General features: G+C 40.8%; 1 protein-coding gene and 1 long non-coding RNA gene across 2 annotated transcripts in view; one reads left to right on the top strand and one right to left on the bottom strand.

Annotated features, from left to right (window-relative positions):
* The window catches only part of LOC109176822, a 20,139-nt gene extending 2,698 nt beyond the window's left edge, over window positions 1-17,441 (bottom strand). Inside the window, exons 1-2 of the long non-coding RNA XR_002053463.1 lie at window positions 17,431-17,441; window positions 15,358-15,360 (exon numbers count right to left, since the gene is read on the bottom strand). This is a non-coding gene — a long non-coding RNA (uncharacterized LOC109176822). The remainder of the gene's footprint in view (window positions 1-15,357; window positions 15,361-17,430) is intronic.
* LOC109176820 (serine/threonine-protein kinase D6PKL2-like) lies at window positions 6,996-9,955 on the top strand. The gene is made up of 2 exons (XM_019326221.1): window positions 6,996-7,739; window positions 9,055-9,955. The coding sequence occupies exons 1-2, from the start codon at window positions 7,156-7,158 to the stop codon at window positions 9,848-9,850; spliced, it is 1,380 nt and encodes a 459-aa protein (XP_019181766.1). The 5' UTR covers window positions 6,996-7,155; the 3' UTR covers window positions 9,851-9,955.

Here is a 17,441-nt window from a genome sequence, read left to right as displayed (position 1 = left end):
GAGTAGCCACAGCATCCTTAATCTGTTAAAATTATATATTAAGCGGTTTATTTTGATCACATAAAGTTTTGGACATATCATTTGTGATTAATTGTATGTAATATGATGAAATTTAGCCCACAGGCAATTTCGTTATATTTGTATGATTAATCAGGATGAAATACTGGACTACGGTCATAATTTAACCCACAGGCAATTATGTATCGGAATGTAGTTTAGTAGTTTTATCAGTGATGATAGAAATAAATTTATTTATTTGCTTTATGGTTATTTGTAAATAATTTCTAATTCTATCATGAAGTCTAATTTTATGATGTAAACTTTAGATCATATTTCTTAATTTGTCCACAGGGATTAAGAAAAGTAGCATGATCTCTTAAGTTTTTTATCATAATGATAGGAATGAATCTTATTGACTAAAACTTTAGCCTACAGGCAAGTTTTATGTCATTTGATTCTTCAACTCATTTGATAATAGTTTCATCATAAATAAAAATTTTCAGTTAGATCTAATTGAGTAAAACTTTCGCCCACAGGCAAGTTTTATGTCACTAGATTCTTCTGGCTCTTTAGCAATTGTGAAAAATATTATCATAAGGGTTTCTTAATTGGATTTAATAGAATTAAAACTTTAGCCCACAGGCAAGTTTTATGTCAATAAATCCCTTAACCCATTAGATAATAATTTTATCACAATTTCTTAGAATTTATAAATTTAGCTTATTTATAATTCTAAGTTTCATGGTTTGCATTGGCAAAACATGTATTCAGTCACTTCCCAAAATTTAGCCACTTTTATTAATTAATTCACGAATCTTGCTCGGTTCTTCGGACTAACTGTGGTAAGTTACGTGATTTGACATACCTCTTGGATTCCAATAATGATAAAATGTATCTTTTGAGTCAAATTCTAACTTGGTTTTGAAAGATGTATTTTGTTTTTTTTTTAGTATGTCCAACTATGGTGGGGAAATATATCTTCATTATTTAGTTGGACTTTAATTGGAACCAAAAATTGATTATTTAGTATGTCCATCTAATGGTGGGGCATTATGTCTTCATTTGTTAGTTGGTCAATAAATCAATTATGAGTATGTATATTATTAAGTTCACTTTATTAATTTCACTGAAAATGTTTTAATCAGTGGGAGTGATCATTTAGAAAAAGATCATTAAGATGCTCCACTAAAGTTTATGGATTTAATTGACTTCATACATCCTAAATTTGATTGTATGTCAAACAATAAGTCCAAATATTCCACAAGTATTAATCTTGTATTTGTTCATATAAATTCATAAGTTCAAATGATTGAATATTTGGTTGTGCAACATATTTATGAAAATGTTGTAACCAAGGAATTTATTAGAACAAAAACATTTAATTTGTGGTGCACTGTCATTTAATAAATTCTTCAGTGTTTAATAGAGCCTTTAGTTTCTTCAAAATTGATCCTGGGTCATTTCAGTTGTAAGGCTCAAAACAATTTTGTGGGACATATAAGTAAGACTCATTATGTTCAGTTCATTTAAAGTGAACATTGAAGTTATTTGGGAAGTTATGGTGTATGATTAAGATTCCAAATTTATGGACTTAGACCTTTGGTTTATTATCTAAGTTATTGGAATGCTTCTGTGACTTGACTATCTTTTGGCTATTTTTGATGAGTGGGAGTGACAGACGTGTCAACTTCAAGCTCTTAGCTGTTAGAGATAGTACTTAAAGTTAACTTATAAAGAAGTCATGGAATATAGTTAGCATTATGCTAACATTAAGAGATCTCTACTTAAGGCATGCTTATAAAGTTTTAGAGATCATACAGTGTACTCTTTTGTACAATTTGGATGCGTTTTCTCCTTCAGTTGTGCACATAATGTATTTTGAGAAACATCCCTTAAGGTACCGAGAATAAACATAGGGTTTGTTCATTAAGGACCTAAGTTGGAGAATTAAAATGCATGTGACCATAATGGATACTACTCTGATTAAATAGAGGACATATCACTATGATTCGTGTGTTTTGTTCTTTGATGAAGGTTGTGCTGGTAGTTGCACCAAGTGGGAGAATGTAAGATTTTCCCCTATAATATATGTTGTATATTATATATTAGGGTCTTAATTAAGTGGTGCAAGTTGACTAGGCTTATTAAGTGGTCTGGTTGGACTTAATAACTAGTAGTTGTTAGTCAACCAAACTCTATGCCTAATATAATCCTGGATTGATGGGATACAGGATGGTGGTTGTTAGCACATTCAGTTACGGTACTCAGACTGCTCAGTAGACACCAATACACCATCTAGGGTTCTGAGTCAGGTCTGAGGCAAAACATGGCTAACGGTCTACCGTTAAAAGGCAACACAACAGGAACATCAACTATGGCTGGAGATCTACACTACGCTTCCACTATCATACGAGGTTAGGTTTCTCGTATACTATGGTTCATATAGTTAGACTATTGTATATCTAACACGCCTTATATACCGCTTTTGTAGAGATTAAATTGAAAGTAGAAATAATGTCTATAATACAATGTCTATTCCACGGTATATTACTCTATAATAATTCAAAAACCAAAAGTATAATTTTTTCGGACTTTAATTTAGTCATTTCAATATGTGGACACTAGTGCTCTGGCAGTAACCTTGCATTATTATACTTGATTTTAAAAAAAAATGTTTCTTGGCATATATATGCTGTAAAGATGAAATGACTTGTTCTTTGGATTGGGTGGAATTGTTTGGGGATGGAGGATTTGAATTCTTTTAGGTGAGAATTGAACTCCATATGGCACAACCTCAAAAATGCTTCAGTCTAATCTGCAGAATGTTCTTCATACATAGAATACCTTAACACTACCCAGTTGTAATGCTAGGCTTTAATTTAATGGCAATTGATTTTGTCTTGTTGCAGCATGGGATGGCATTTAGCTGGAATCTTTCTGCAGACAGACAAAATGGAATTCATTAAATTATTGCTAATATTTTTGAGATATATATTAGTATAATTGTGTAAAATATGCAGTCTAAATCCACATTCTTAAATTATATCTATATGTAACATCAACAAAATAACTTACATTCTGCAATAACCAATATATATATATATATATATATATATATATATATATATATATATATATATATATATATATATATATATATATATAGTTACATGTGTTTTCAAAGTGTATTTGGAGAAGTGATTGAGATAATTTATTTACTGCTCCAATTGTTCGGTCTAAATTGTAAATTGTTAGTGCGATGTGTTTTCCAATTGAAAGTTGTGCTATTAGATTGAGTGAGAGAGAAACGGGAGAAGTAAGAATCTAGTGAAAGTTGTGCTATTAGATAGACTAAACTGCATTACTACTTTGATTTTACTGTCTCGCTCTAACTACTTTTTTTTATAGTGTGTTTGAAAGAATGATTAGACTGATTGGGGCAATTTATTGTTCCAATCATTCTTCATAGGGTCCGAACTGTTAACTGTTAGAGCAATATGCTCCAACCGCAAAAATTTAACTAGAGAAGTAAGAATCTAGTGAAAGTTGTTTTATTAGAGCGACTAAGCAACGTTACTACTCTAATTTTACTATCTCGCTCTAACTGGTGGCTTTAGGGTGCATTTGAAAGAGTAAATTAGAGTGATTGGATCGAGTTATTATTCCAATTATTCTTTAGAGGGTCCGAACTATAAATTATTGTAGCAATATGCTCCATCTGCAAAAATTTATCTAGAGAAGTAAGAATTTAGTGAAAGTTGTGCTATTAGAGCGACTAAACGGTTACTACTCTAATTTTACTGTTTTGGTCCAATAGGTGTTTTTTAGGGTGCATTGAAAGATCAATTAGAGTGATTGGGGTAATTTATTGTTCCAATATATTGTTCTTCTAAGGGCCCGAACCGTAAATTGTTGAAAAAAAATTTAAATGGAGAAATAAAAATCTAATGAGGATTGTATTGTTAAACAACTATAATACTCTTTAATTTTACTGTCTCGCTTTTACTATTTTAATTTCAGTATTCTCATTTACCACCCAGTAACCCCAATACCCCCTGAACTAATCGACCAGCCCCAAACATTACAAGCACTAAAAGACATCAGCTACTTGCCATTACCAATTAGTCAATTGATTACATTGCATTTTTGAATGGCACTTCCAATTCCATCATGGTTTTTACTTTTTAGTCCTACATTGTTCCTAAAATGTTGAATTCTCCAATCCCAAGAGCTTCCATGCCCCGAATCTACAGAACATCTGAGAAGATACTTTTACTTATTGCGCACAAGCAGTCCCTTCACTTTGAGATGTTACTCCCACACTGCTGCTGGTGAAACTCGATCTCATATTATTATTTCCAAACTTCAACCGGCCAACTGAAAACTGTCCATACAGTCAACTTTTTAGTCATACATGTTCTTATGTTTCCGTACCTTTAATTTCCAACACTTCTTTTTCTTTGGTACCTTTCCAAACATTTTTTTTCCTTCCCAACATAATTACGCATGACATCCATACACAATTTCAATTCCCCCCAACCCCCAGTCCAAGAAAATCTATTGGAATTCTGTTGCTTGTTCTCAGGTGCACAAATAGTCTCGTCCGATGTGATACATGTTATGCTTATAGTTACTTTATATCTATTTCGCTTCATCAAACAATATTTATTTTTCGAGAATACAAATAACTTTGAATATTAATCTACTACTTTAGATCTTTTAAACGTTTTTACAGTTTACGTGCATCTTTGGGATACATCTATACAGAGAGTTGTGAAAGTAATGGTTGTGAAAACAGAAAAATGTACTTGAATTCTTAGCTCAGAATTAATTTGATTAAAAATGTAAGTATAACTATACAATGTAATATTTAATATTTTTAAAAGTTTAATCATGCTAGTATTATGTTGATTTTAAAGTTTATTGTTACTTGTATTATTATTTGAATTTAAAAAAATTTTCGAAAGAAATTTGAATTTAAAATAACTACTTTAATTATATAACTAACGTATTTAAATAAAACTTGTAAATAAAATAGCAGGCGATATTTGTTGAAAAACTCCACAAAAAACTTATTCATTTGAAAAAGATTATTTATGTAAGAACTATATTTATTTTATATCTAATTTCTCCTCTTTATATATGTGGAGTCAAATTAATTATAATAATTGAGGTTTAAATGAATATATACACAAATTATATTAAATATAAAACTTTACCAATAAATTTAAACACAATAAACTTTTTTCCATCCATATAGAGATATGGAGATATAGAGATAAAGCTATAATTATAAAATATAAATACACATAATAACTTCAAAAAATATGTATAAATACATCTATCCATACAATTAATGCATTCATACTTGCTAATCCTGTTTCTATCAAAATGCATTCACACTTTGGAGGGAAATATTTTGTGACTAGATTCTGCTTTATATATATATATATATATATATATATATATATATATATATATATATATATATATATATATATATATATATATATATATATATATATATATATATATATATATATATATATATAGAAGATAAAGATAAAGATAAAATAGCTCCAATGGTCCTCCGAGTATTAGCAATTTACCAATTGTGGTCATCCGAGTTTTAAATGACCTCCAATGGTCCTCTATATTTTAAAAATTAACCAGATCCTAATTCTTAAAACCCCAAGTTTAAAATGACCACGAGACGTCCTAAAAAGACCACATGTGGTTATTTTTTAAAACATGGAAGACCATTGAAGGTTATTTAAAACTCAGATAACCACGACTGGTAAATCGCTAATACTCAAAAGGTCATTAGAGGTATAAACTCAATCTATATACTATATTTATATGTACAAATATTAATTGTTTATTTTTTTAAAATATATTAATTTTTTTGAATTATAGAAACTACACCAATGTTATAGCTAGGGAGTTTTCAGAGTTAGCTTATAGCTAATTTTGACTTATTTGACCACTATTAGCCGTTTCACCTATTTGAGTTGGTCAAACAACCAATATATGTATTTGATTAATTAACTTTTTGTAACAACTTATTATTTCAAAACACTAAAATTCAAAAAACTGCTCAAAGCAGCTTAAACGCTAACAACTAATTTACTAAACATCTTTCTACAATCAGCTAATGCTATCAACTAGTCAAACTCACTAACTCAATTAACTAACAACTATTTACCAAATATCCCCATAAACACTACTGGAAATTCTGAAATTTCCGACCACCTGAAAATGATCTTAAATTAAGTTGATACCAAAAAGTCCAAAAAGTAGTCAGAAATAGCAACAAAGGTTTTTCCAGATACCAAAAGTGGTCGAAACAAGACTTTCAACTTGATTTATGATCACTTTCAGGTGGTCGGAAATTTCAGAATTTCCAGTAGTGAAAATTTCTCCATAAACATTAGGGGTATTGAAATCCAAAACATGGGTCCGGATTCTGTCCAACAGCCGGCAATATGACCAAGCTCCAACTTTGCTCCTAACACTCATTCCCCCCTTTCCTTCCACTTACATGCTAGGAATATACTCCTGCGAATAATTACAACTATTTTAATCAATTTTATATATATAACGAATTAAATAAATCAATGTTCAATTGTGAGCATGTAAATGTGTATTGTTCAACACTACAAAGTGTGTCATTTGACATATAAAAGTGCGTTAAAACTACAACTCTAAAAATGTAGCATGCAAAATTACAATGTACATTCAATTATATGTAAAAGTGTAGTTAGAAAATTATGTTTTTAATTATATCATTAAGTATGTACATTTTATAATATTACTTAGTGCACTCAAAGTTTGTAATAATTATAAAATTACCCAAATATTTGAGTCTTTTTATTTTTAAGGTATTAGGGTAGGAGACACAAACATTATATATAAAGTTTAAAAATATTACATTTTTTCTTTAAAATATTACACTTTCCCTTATTAGTATTACATTTTCTTTCCGACCTCACTCATCTTACGGAAGTATGACCCTTTCTTAAGATGGAAGGTGTTGATGTGAATACTCCCTGGCCTATATATGCATATATTATGTATGTATATTATTAAATAAATCATGTATATATATATCCTTTAAATCCAGGATTAATTCACCCATGATTTCTTGCCGTCGTGATGGTCGTGATTCGCCACCAAAACAACCCTTCACCACAACCTCCGCCGCCACAGACCACCATGGACTCACCCAAGCTTGATGATGAAGAAACCACTACTAGGTCTGACGACTCATCCGTCACCACCTTGGAAGCCATGGGAACCGCCACTTACGCCACCGGGACGGCTCTCACTTCATCGTCCACCAAGCCGCACGCGACCTCCAGGGACCCATACTGGACGGCCATGTGCGGAGTCCTATCGGAAACCGCGGCGCTCAGCCTCGACGACTTCCGCTTCATCCGGAAGCTCGGCGGCGGCGACATCGGCACCGTGTACCTGGCGGAGCTGAAGGGGTCGGAGGGGTGCCTGTTCGCGGCGAAGGTGATGGACAAGGAGGAGCTGGTGAGTCGGAATAAAGAGAGCAGGGCGAGGACGGAGATGGAGATATTGCGGAGGCTGGACCACCCTTTCTTGCCCACTCTCTACACTACGCTCGACTCCGATCAGTGGCTCTGCTTGGTCATGGAGTTCTGCCCCGGCCGAGACCTCCACGTCCTCCGCCAACTCCACCCGGAAAAACGGTTCGACGATGCCGCCGTCCGGTTAGTATTTTTTGATTTCGTTAACTTACACGCCGCCGCCGGTCTCGTCTCCCATCGTTATAACACACGCTGTAGTGGGACATAAAAACAGCTAACGGCATTATTGTCCATTTTAATTTTTGGGTCACACTTGTGAGACGGGTCGAGTTGATTTGAATTAACATGCAATATTATACTTATATGTACAAATGTCATACTTATATGTTTAAATATAATACTAATTAGGAATAAAATATTTGTTACTTATAAAAGTATTATATATTTTTTTAAAAGTATTAAATTTTTTCATATAAATAATAAATAATTTATTCCTAATAAGTATAATATTTACACATAGGTATGCCATTTGCATGTTAATTCAATGCAACCCGACCCTTTGAGACGATCTAACACCAGTTTTTACCTTAATTTTTAGTTTTTAGTTTTTTTTTTGGTTATAAAATAATTGATAGTTTGATACTTTGACCACACGAATACAATTTAAAAACAAAAAAATAGAATTTGTGTGAGACTGTTTCATGAATTTTTATCCGTGAGAAGGGATTTTTTTAAAAGTGTTTTAATTTTTAATTAAAAAATTATTAATGATACATTTTAATCTTTTAAAATTATTAATGGTATATTTTAATCTTTTAAAATTATTATGGAATCTCGTAAATTACAATTGACCAGGTTATGTAAATAGTCATATTCTTTCTATTTACACCACTTATGTAGTTATGTACTTGTTGAAATTTTCACATTTTTACAATTTCAATGTTATTTACATCCACTTTTCATTAGGGATGGTACAAATAGCAACACCCTAGTAAAAAGTATATATAAATAACATTGAAATTGTAAAAAGATTAAAATGTACCATTAATCATTTTTTAATTAAAAATTAAAAAGAAAAAACATTTAAAAAAAAAAAACCCTCGTCTTATTCGGTGAAAAAGCGAGGGGTTGCTTTCTCCAAGTTTGACTAACTTTAAAGAATGTGGTGTAAATAACAAGTTGTTTTATTTACACCGCATATAAAACTAACATACCTATCAAAGAGTTGTGTAAATAGCAATAAATGTGGTGCAAATAGATTTTTTTTTAAATGGTATCTTGCACATTTATAAGACGATGTTACACAAAGTTTTGTAAATAATAGTACTATTTTCACTACTTACAAAAAGATCACTTGTTGAAAATTTTATTTGAAAGTGGAATCAAAATGACAGCAAAACAAGATAAGAGGTGATTGGCTTGAATTATTAGACTTAAATAAATATAAAACTATTGAGTTTGTATGCAATAATGGTGGAACTGAAGTTAGGGTTGCCAGGTTCTATGCATCGGAAGTGGTGGTTGCGTTGGAATACCTGCATATGATGGGGATCATCTACCGTGATCTAAAGCCGGAAAATGTGCTCGTCCGATCCGACGGTCACATAATGCTCACCGATTTCGATCTCTCGCTCAAGTGCGACGACTCAAAGTCGATCCCGCAGCTCGTTCACGACCAAGCTTCTCCGGCGACAGATCGGCAATCAGGCGACCGCCGCGCGAAATCGACCGCGTTTTTCAAATCGACGTGCATCCTGCCGTACTGTGCAGCGCCGCCGCACGCGCCGTGCTTTCGCCTCAGGCAGAAGCGGAGGAGGAGGCGGCGGGCGGGGCCGGTGGTGGTGGCGGAGCCGATCGACATGCGGTCGATGTCGTTCGTCGGGACGCACGAGTACTTGGCGCCGGAGGTGGTGACGGGGGAGGGGCACGGCAACGCCGTGGACTGGTGGACGCTAGGGATTTTCATCTACGAGTTGTTGTACGGAACGACGCCGTTCAGAGGGCTTGAGGACGATTTCACACTGTCCAATATTGTGGCGAGATGCCTTGACTTCCCCAAGGATCCAGTGGTTCCTGGCGCAGCTAAGGATCTGATCGCAAAGCTCTTAATCAAGGACCCCATCCAGAGGATGGGGTCCACAATGGGGGCCACATCCATCAAACACCATCCCTTCTTTGATGGGGTGAATTGGGCACTGTTGAGATGCGCATCTCCACCGTACATTCCTCAGCCTTTCAATCACAAGGAATTTGTATCATCTAGTGATCTTGATGCTTCTATAGAGTATTTTTGATTTGTTTATTTTAAATAATCGAATTTCAATTCTTTTGTCAGTGAAAAGAAATCATGTTTTACACATAAATATGCTATAAAGTGAATTTTAGAGTACATTTATTACTTTTGGTGTGCACAATGCATACAAGCTAGTTTTTTTTTTTTTTTTTTTTTTTTTTTTTTTTTTTTTTTTTTTTTTTGGTTTTAGGATTTTTTGGGCCTAGGGAGGTCCAACACAACCTTGGTCAGTGGATTCACCTTTCAACAAAAGTTTTGGGGAATGGCAATAATAGCAGCAGCAAAGAAAATGGTGTCTCTATATTATCTGGGCATGGATTCGCCTCTTTTACATTCACGGAGGGGCCTTTATATAGTAGGCCCTCCTCTAACCGAGTTAAAGCACATTAAAGGGCTACTTAAGGCTAATTACATCTTGGGGCCGTTGGTGCCGTTACCGGGCCGGCCAACTGCTCTTTTGGGCCTCTCAATGGCTCGCCTGGTCAGGGATAGTTATGCTGTGCATCCGTATGCACCATGCCAAAACGACGTCGTTTTATTAAAAAACGCGCGTCTCCCTTTTAAAAAAAATTCAAGTTCGATTCCCAGCAACAACATTATATTGTTCGGAATTTTAGTTCATAGATTATGGAATTATAGTTCATTGATTATGGAATTATAGTTCATCGATTATGGAATTGTAGTTCATCGATTCTGAAATTTTAGTTTATAGATTATGGAATTTTAGTTCATTCATTCTGGAATTTTTAGTTCATAGATTAAATTATGGAATTATAGTTCATCGATTATGGAATTATAGTTCATCGATTATTGAATTATAGTTCATCGATTATGGAATTTTAGTTCATATGTTGTTGCTGGGAATCGAACCTAATTTTTTTTTTTAAAGGGGAGACGCGCGTTTTATTAAAACGACGTCGTTTTTGCATCCGTATGCACCATGCATGGTGCATACGGATGCACCATGCATGGTGCATACGGATGCACAGCATAATTTGCCAGTGTCAGACCCCTTAAATGCTGCTGTAAATGCTGAGCAACGGCTTCCTGCCGAGTCGTTTTCTCAACCTGGGCCTGGGCCGACTCCTGGACTCGACCCAGGCCTCTGTTGGGCCCTGCCACTGGTCCAAACCTTTATCCGCTGCGCCGTGCCTCAACCGCTCTGGGCCTACTCCTGGACTCGGCCCAGGCCTCTGTCGGGCCCTGCCACTGGTCCAAACCTTTATCTGCTGGGCCGTGCCTCAACCGCTCTGGGCTCTTCAATTATTCATGGACTCTACCTTTTGGGCTTGTTCTTCTTGGGCCGGGGTCCACACCCCATTAACTAGTCCCTCACTTTCTCATATCTGGTCCTCTAACTCGGGTATGGGAAATTAGCAGTATTTCCTCCCTTTGATCAGCAAATCTTCTATTTAATTGTCCGAGTAACGTCCAAATTCTTCGCCATCTTGCGTGATTCGCCGGGGCCGTTTTAAATTCCTCATTTTGTTTGGAGATCCTATAAATAGCGCTCTGGTCTCTTTACCTTCCATCACCTCTTTGATCAGCCATGGGTCGCTCCCCCCTGAAAGGAAAGAGGATAGACTTTGGGTCGCCTCGACATCCTCTACCCTCTAAGTGATCGAGGCCCGAAAGAGAGGGAAAAAAGAAGGCTCCTCGGCCATCCTCCCGGAGGCCTCCTACTGGTGCCACTTCCTCTGTTCTGCAGCCGCCGACTCCCATTCCTTCTCTCGTGGCGAACACTCCGACCTCGGCCGACCTGCCGCCTCCCACCATGGCCATGGTCACTGTGCAGGACCGATCTTTTGTCGAGGTAGCCGTCCCAGAGCAACTATCCTTCCGCATGACCTTCACTATCCCACTCGACGATTTGGACAGGCCGGCGACTGATCTGATGACCGATGCTGATTTCGCTCGATACTTGGAGCTATACCCGGATGATGAGGCGTCGGTGGTGCCGCCTATTATGTTGGCTTTCTGGGATTCTTTTTGTCCGTCTCCTGCCGGACCATCGGAGGAGGTGTTCCCTCAGAATGAGCCTTCTTCTCCCGACGAATGATTGTGCTGACCGGAGTCTGTCAGCGAAATTTCAAGGGAGGGCCATGAAAGGAGCATTTATATATTTTACCTTATTTGATGTAATAAGCTCCTTGATCTGCGTACCGCCTCTCTGATTAATAGTACTATTTTTATTTCTTTTCGAGATCTCCGCTTTTTCATTCGCCCAAGCTTACTGGTCGACTGGTCTCTGAGTCGGCCAGATGACGAACCCTAAAGTCTGACATCCGCGATCTTTCCTGTATCCCTGGGGAGATCTTGCTTTTTTAGTCAACGTGCGAATCTCCCTCTTCCCAAGCGCAGATGATGGAACCATTCTCTGACAAAGATTCCTGAATCCTATCTAATCCTGCCAAAGGATGGCAGTTATGATTCTCTTCGCAATTTTCGCCTGGATATTCGCTCCCATTTTGGGCTATATAAGGGGATTACTTTTGCTCATACTCCTTACACCTTCTGATCCAGCAACCTCAACCATGAGTTATCGAACCGGTGATCGTCGCTTCTCCATCCGCCAAAAGGAATAGGCTCGACTGGAAAAGCTAAGGCAAAAGAGGCCTGCCAACGGTGGCCGCTTGACGGGTGACTCCTCCTCGGATCCCATTGTCGTACCGCCGGATATGTTAGACTTGATTCCCGTGGAATCGGATGAGCGTCCAGTGAAGCCGGTGATAGAGGAGTCAGCACCAGGTGAGGAAGAAGTGTGGGAGGTTCCTCCTCTTTTTGGGGTGGCCATGTCTCCCAGCGCCCTTGAGAAGCCCCTCCAAATGATTGATGACAGGAAGCCTGCCGTCTACTTGGATGATGTGCCGGAGCCGGAGCCGACTCCTCCACCCTTTCGTTCTCAGCTTTTCCTGGAAAGCCCGCCTCCTGCTCGCCCAACAGAGAAGAATGATCCGTGACCTCTTATCTTTTCTTTGTCTTGTAACTTTGGCCGAGATGCGGGCCTTTATCTTTTATGATTAATAAACTGTTGTTTTCTCGTCTTCCACTTGTTCAATGTGAAATCGACATCGACACCTGATTCAACTAATGGACTCGGCATTGCTTATCCGGGGCTGCTTATGCCGACTGGTGGGCCTGGTCCAATGGTCCTACCTTAGATACCTTCGACCCGTACCCAGGCAGCCCAGAGGCCAGAGCCTACGATGGGCCTTATGTCAATGAGCCGGGTTATCCTTACTCGCCCTAGGTCTAGGCCAGACGCGGGCCGTCTTAGGCCAACTGTAGGCCTCAACCGTCATTCCTCTTTTCGAGGGCATTAATTGCAAACGTCCCCTCATCTCCCATCGACCTTTGCTATTCTCCAGTGGGTGCATGACACGTGGCCACTTCTTGGGATTCTCCCCCATTTAAATACTTCGTCTTCCCTCTTCTCCTCACTTTATCTCATAATTTCTGCAAAAACTCCCCAAAATCAAGCTCGATATTCTCCTGCGACTCTTCCTACCGGAGATCATTCAGGTTGGTACAATGTCATCTTCTCCCTCTTCTTCTTCTTCTCGCCGCTCGGCGGAGTCTCTCGCCTCTGCGTCTTCATCTTCATCTTCATCATCTTCTTCTTCTTCTTCCACTCCTCCTCGTCATATGGAGATCCCGTCTGGTCTTCCATCGACATCTTTATCTCAACCGGCCCGTTAATCCTCGGGGGCGGTCACTCCTCTGAGCCCAGCCCCTCTCACGACGGTGGCGGCTATTCCCAAGGGTTCTCAACGGCCGAGGGGTAAATTCGACTCCATACCCCGGCTGGCGGGATCTCCCTCTCTAGTTACTGAGGCGAACCTGGAAATGGCCCGTTTCCTTCTTGGCACTGCGGCCACCGTACTTCCGCCGGACGGCCAGTCAATTTTTGACCCGCCGGAAGATTGCGTCGGCATTCACTTACACTCGGTGGCCTTTGGCTTCCGAGTGCCACCCCATCCCTTTCTTTCTCTTTTCTACCGCCACTATAATCTGGTTCCAGGTTAGCTTGTGCCTAACTCACACCGCCTTCTCGCCTGTTTCATAAATTTATGTCACTGGTGGCTTTGTGAGCCCGACCTGGATCTCTTTAGATGTTTATTTACGGTGAACAAGGTCGGCTCACACTCCCCAGGTTTTATCCAAGTTTCTGCCCGACCTGGGCGTCAGTTATTCGAGGGTCTTCCAGACTCCATAAAGGACTGAAAACCCTACTTCTTCTTCGTCCGCCCTTCTTTCTCAACCTTTACTTTCCCTACCCTATGGCCGGCTGCCCTCTTTAAACCCTGCTCCCGCCGCGCTGCCTTCACCCAAGACGCGATCCTGGGTGTCAAGTTCCTGAAGAGCTTTGGACCTTACTCTGTCAAGTACTAGTCTCGAGTACGGGCCATGGCGAAACGGGGCCTTTTGCCAGCCGGCGTGGCCACCACAGGTAGCCCTTCGCAACCTTCTCTTTCCCTGATCTCCTTATTTGATCCGACTGCTGACCCTTTAATTTTCTCTCACGCAGGTCCCTACGACTCCGACTCCACCAGCTCGGACGAAGCCGAAGCTCCAACACCTGCCATGGCCGATCGCGCTGAAAAGATGAGACGCCGACTGTCGCAACGGTCGTCTGGTGCACAAGCAGCTTCCTCCTCACTCCCTTCTCCGGCTCCCCGGGCGACTCCAACTCCACTACGAAATGTGGTGGATCTGACACCGTCTCCTGCCGTTTCTCCCTCCAGGCTTCTGCCTCCAGCTCCGACCGAGAACCCAAGCTCCAAGCAACCGTTGGAGCAGTCAGACACGCCGCCTCCCAAGAAGATTCGACTGGGACTGGAGCTCAAAGAGAATGCCCAGATCTAGCAGGGCAGCTACTCGGTTCAAAACTGGGCCGAGCATGTCCTTCTTCCTAAGGACTTGGAGGCGGCGAGCCAGATGCAGGATGAGTACATCCTGGAGGCCTCCCTACGACAGTCTCACCTTGATTTCCACTCTCTCAATCATGACTAACGTGCCTTCCTTCCTTCCAGAACATCACCTTCCAACTGTAGCTGAAGAAACGGATGCGGGCGCTCAAGACTACCATGCACTCCATCGCCACTCGTCTACGCCAGTCAGAGGAGGCTCGCCTGGAGGAACAGGCGGTTTATCCCAAGGCGAGGGAGGTTCATACTGCCGAGCTGCTGAGGATCACCCGCCAGTGGGAGACAAAGCGAGACAAGGCCGTCGCCGCCGCTGCCTTGGTTGCCACCGCTGTTGCTGAGTACAAGAACTCGGCTGCCTTTGAAGCGGACGTGAGGTTGGCAATTGAGGGTCGTCGAGAGGCGCTGGCAAAGGAGTGGCTGGCGACTCCAGAAGGAGACGACTACCTGCTAGATCTCGGCGAGCGCGACTACCGCTTGGGTTTTCGCGAGGCGCAGTTGGAGATCCATGCCCTCCTCTTGGCCCGCGACTCGACCTTTACTTTGGAGAGCTGGGGTCTTAAGCCGGTGCTCGATCCTCTACCGGCTGCTGACGCACCCGTGGCGGCTGCTGATCCAGTGGCTCTTCCTGTGGCGAGCCCGGTGACCTCGACTGAACAGCTTCCTACAGCGAAAGACCCATCATCTGCTCCTCCAGCTAGAACATCGGCGGAAGAACAAGTTGAGGAAGTCGATGTCGACACCCCCTCCCCCATAGTCTAGGGCTTTTAGTAATTTCTCTTTTTGTAAGGGCTGGCCTCCCTTTCGGGCCTTTTGATGAATGAAGATTTCTTTCTGTTTAATGCTCCTCTTCGTACTTTTCTTTATGCAATTTCTTATTTATGGCTTTCGACTGCTCCTGTTGAATCCTTACGCCCCCATAACTCCCGGTGCGTGGGTCTTTTGGTTCGCCGAGTCTCTCAGCCGAGGCGACTCCTGTGGGTTTCTCATGGAAACGCCTAAGGGTCTGGGCCCTGATTTTTTATCTTTTCTCGCCGAGTCCCTCAGTCGAGGCGACTCCTTTTGGCTTTTCCTTAGAAACGTCTAAGGGTCTGGGCCCTTGTTTCCTATCTTTTCTCGCCGAGTCCCTCAGTCGAGACGACCCTTTAGGCTTTTTATTTTCTTAGAAACTGTTTTAGGGTCAGTGCCCCATCGTTTCTTTACTTTCTCGCCGAGTCCCTTAGTCGAGGCGACCCTTTAGGCTTTTTCTTTTCTTAGAAACTGTTTTAGGGTCAGTGCCCCATCGTTTCTTTACTTTCTCCCCGAGTCCCTCAGTCGAGGCGACTCCTTTTGGCTTTTTCTCGGAAACGTCTAAGGGTCTGGGCCCTTGTTTCCCATCTTTTCTCGCCGAGTCCCTCAGTTGAGGCGACTCCTTTTGGCTTTTCCTCGGAAACGTCTAAGGGTCTGGGCCCTTGTTTCCCATCTTTTCTCGCCGAGTCCCTCAGTCGAGGCGACTCCTTTTGGCTTTTTCTCGGAAACGTCTAAGGGTCTGGGCCCTTGTTTCCCATCTTTTCTCGTCGAGTCCCTCAGTCGAGGCGACTCCTTTTGGCTTGTTCTCGGAAACGTCTAAGGATCTGGGCCCTTGTTTCCCATCTTTTCTCGCCGAGTCCCTCAGCCGAGGCGACTCCTTTTGGCTTTTTCTCGAAAACGTCTAAGGGTCTGGGCCCTTGTTTCCCATCTTTTCTCGCCGAGTCCCTCAGTTGAGGCGACTCCTTTTGGCTTTTTCTTGGAAACGTCTAAGGGTTTGGGCCCTTGTTTCCTATCTTTTCTCGCCGAGTTCCTCAGTCAAGGCGACCCTTTAGGCTTTTTCTTTTCTCATAAACTGCTTTCAAGATGTGGAAAGTGTCGGTATTTTATTCAAAGTTGAACCTTAGGTGAATACACGGGCTAACCTTTTGCCAATAGACCTTGAACTCACTAATAGAACTTCTTCAAGTGGATCACGTTCTAGATCCGGTCAATGAGCTTCCCCTTCAATGTCTCTAGTTTATATGTGCCGGCTTGGACCACAGCGGCAATGCGATAAGGTCCTTCCCACTTGATCGGGAACTTTCCTCCTTCCGTCGGCTGGCTCGTCTGTTGATCTCGTAGCACGAGGTCGCCTACTTGAAAGGTTCGTGGGTGAATCCTCCGATTCCGATATCTCTTTACGGCCTGCTGATATTCCACCATACGAGCATGCGTGGCTTCCCTTCGCTCTTCCAAGAAGTTCTTTTCAATCCTGAGGCTCTCCTTGTTTCCTTCATCTGTGTAATTACGAACTCAGTGGGTAGGCTCGACGAATTCTACTGGAACTTTGGCCTCGAAGCCATATGCTAGGGAGAACGGACTTTCACCGGTCGCCCGCCTCTGAGTGGTTCGGTAGGCCCACAGGACTCGGTCGAGCTCATCCGCCCAGTTTCTTCCAATGTCCTCCAGCTTTTTCCAGATTCCGTCTACGATTGTACGATTTACATTCTCGACTTGTCCATTGGCCTGGGCGTAAGCAATGGACACCTTAGTATGGCGTATACTATGCCGTTGGCAGAAATCGGCGAAGGGTTGGCAGTCGAACTGTCGACCGTTATCGCTGACCACATGCTCAGGTAATCCGAAGCGGCAGTTTACCTTCTTCCACAAGAAGCGTCG

The sequence above is a fragment of the Ipomoea nil genome, unplaced genomic scaffold (assembly GCF_001879475.1).
Source record: "Ipomoea nil cultivar Tokyo-kokei standard unplaced genomic scaffold, Asagao_1.1 scaffold0761, whole genome shotgun sequence".
In the NCBI taxonomy this organism is placed as follows: Eukaryota; Viridiplantae; Streptophyta; class Magnoliopsida; order Solanales; family Convolvulaceae; genus Ipomoea; species Ipomoea nil.
This window is presented reverse-complemented; position numbering and strand designations above follow the sequence as displayed.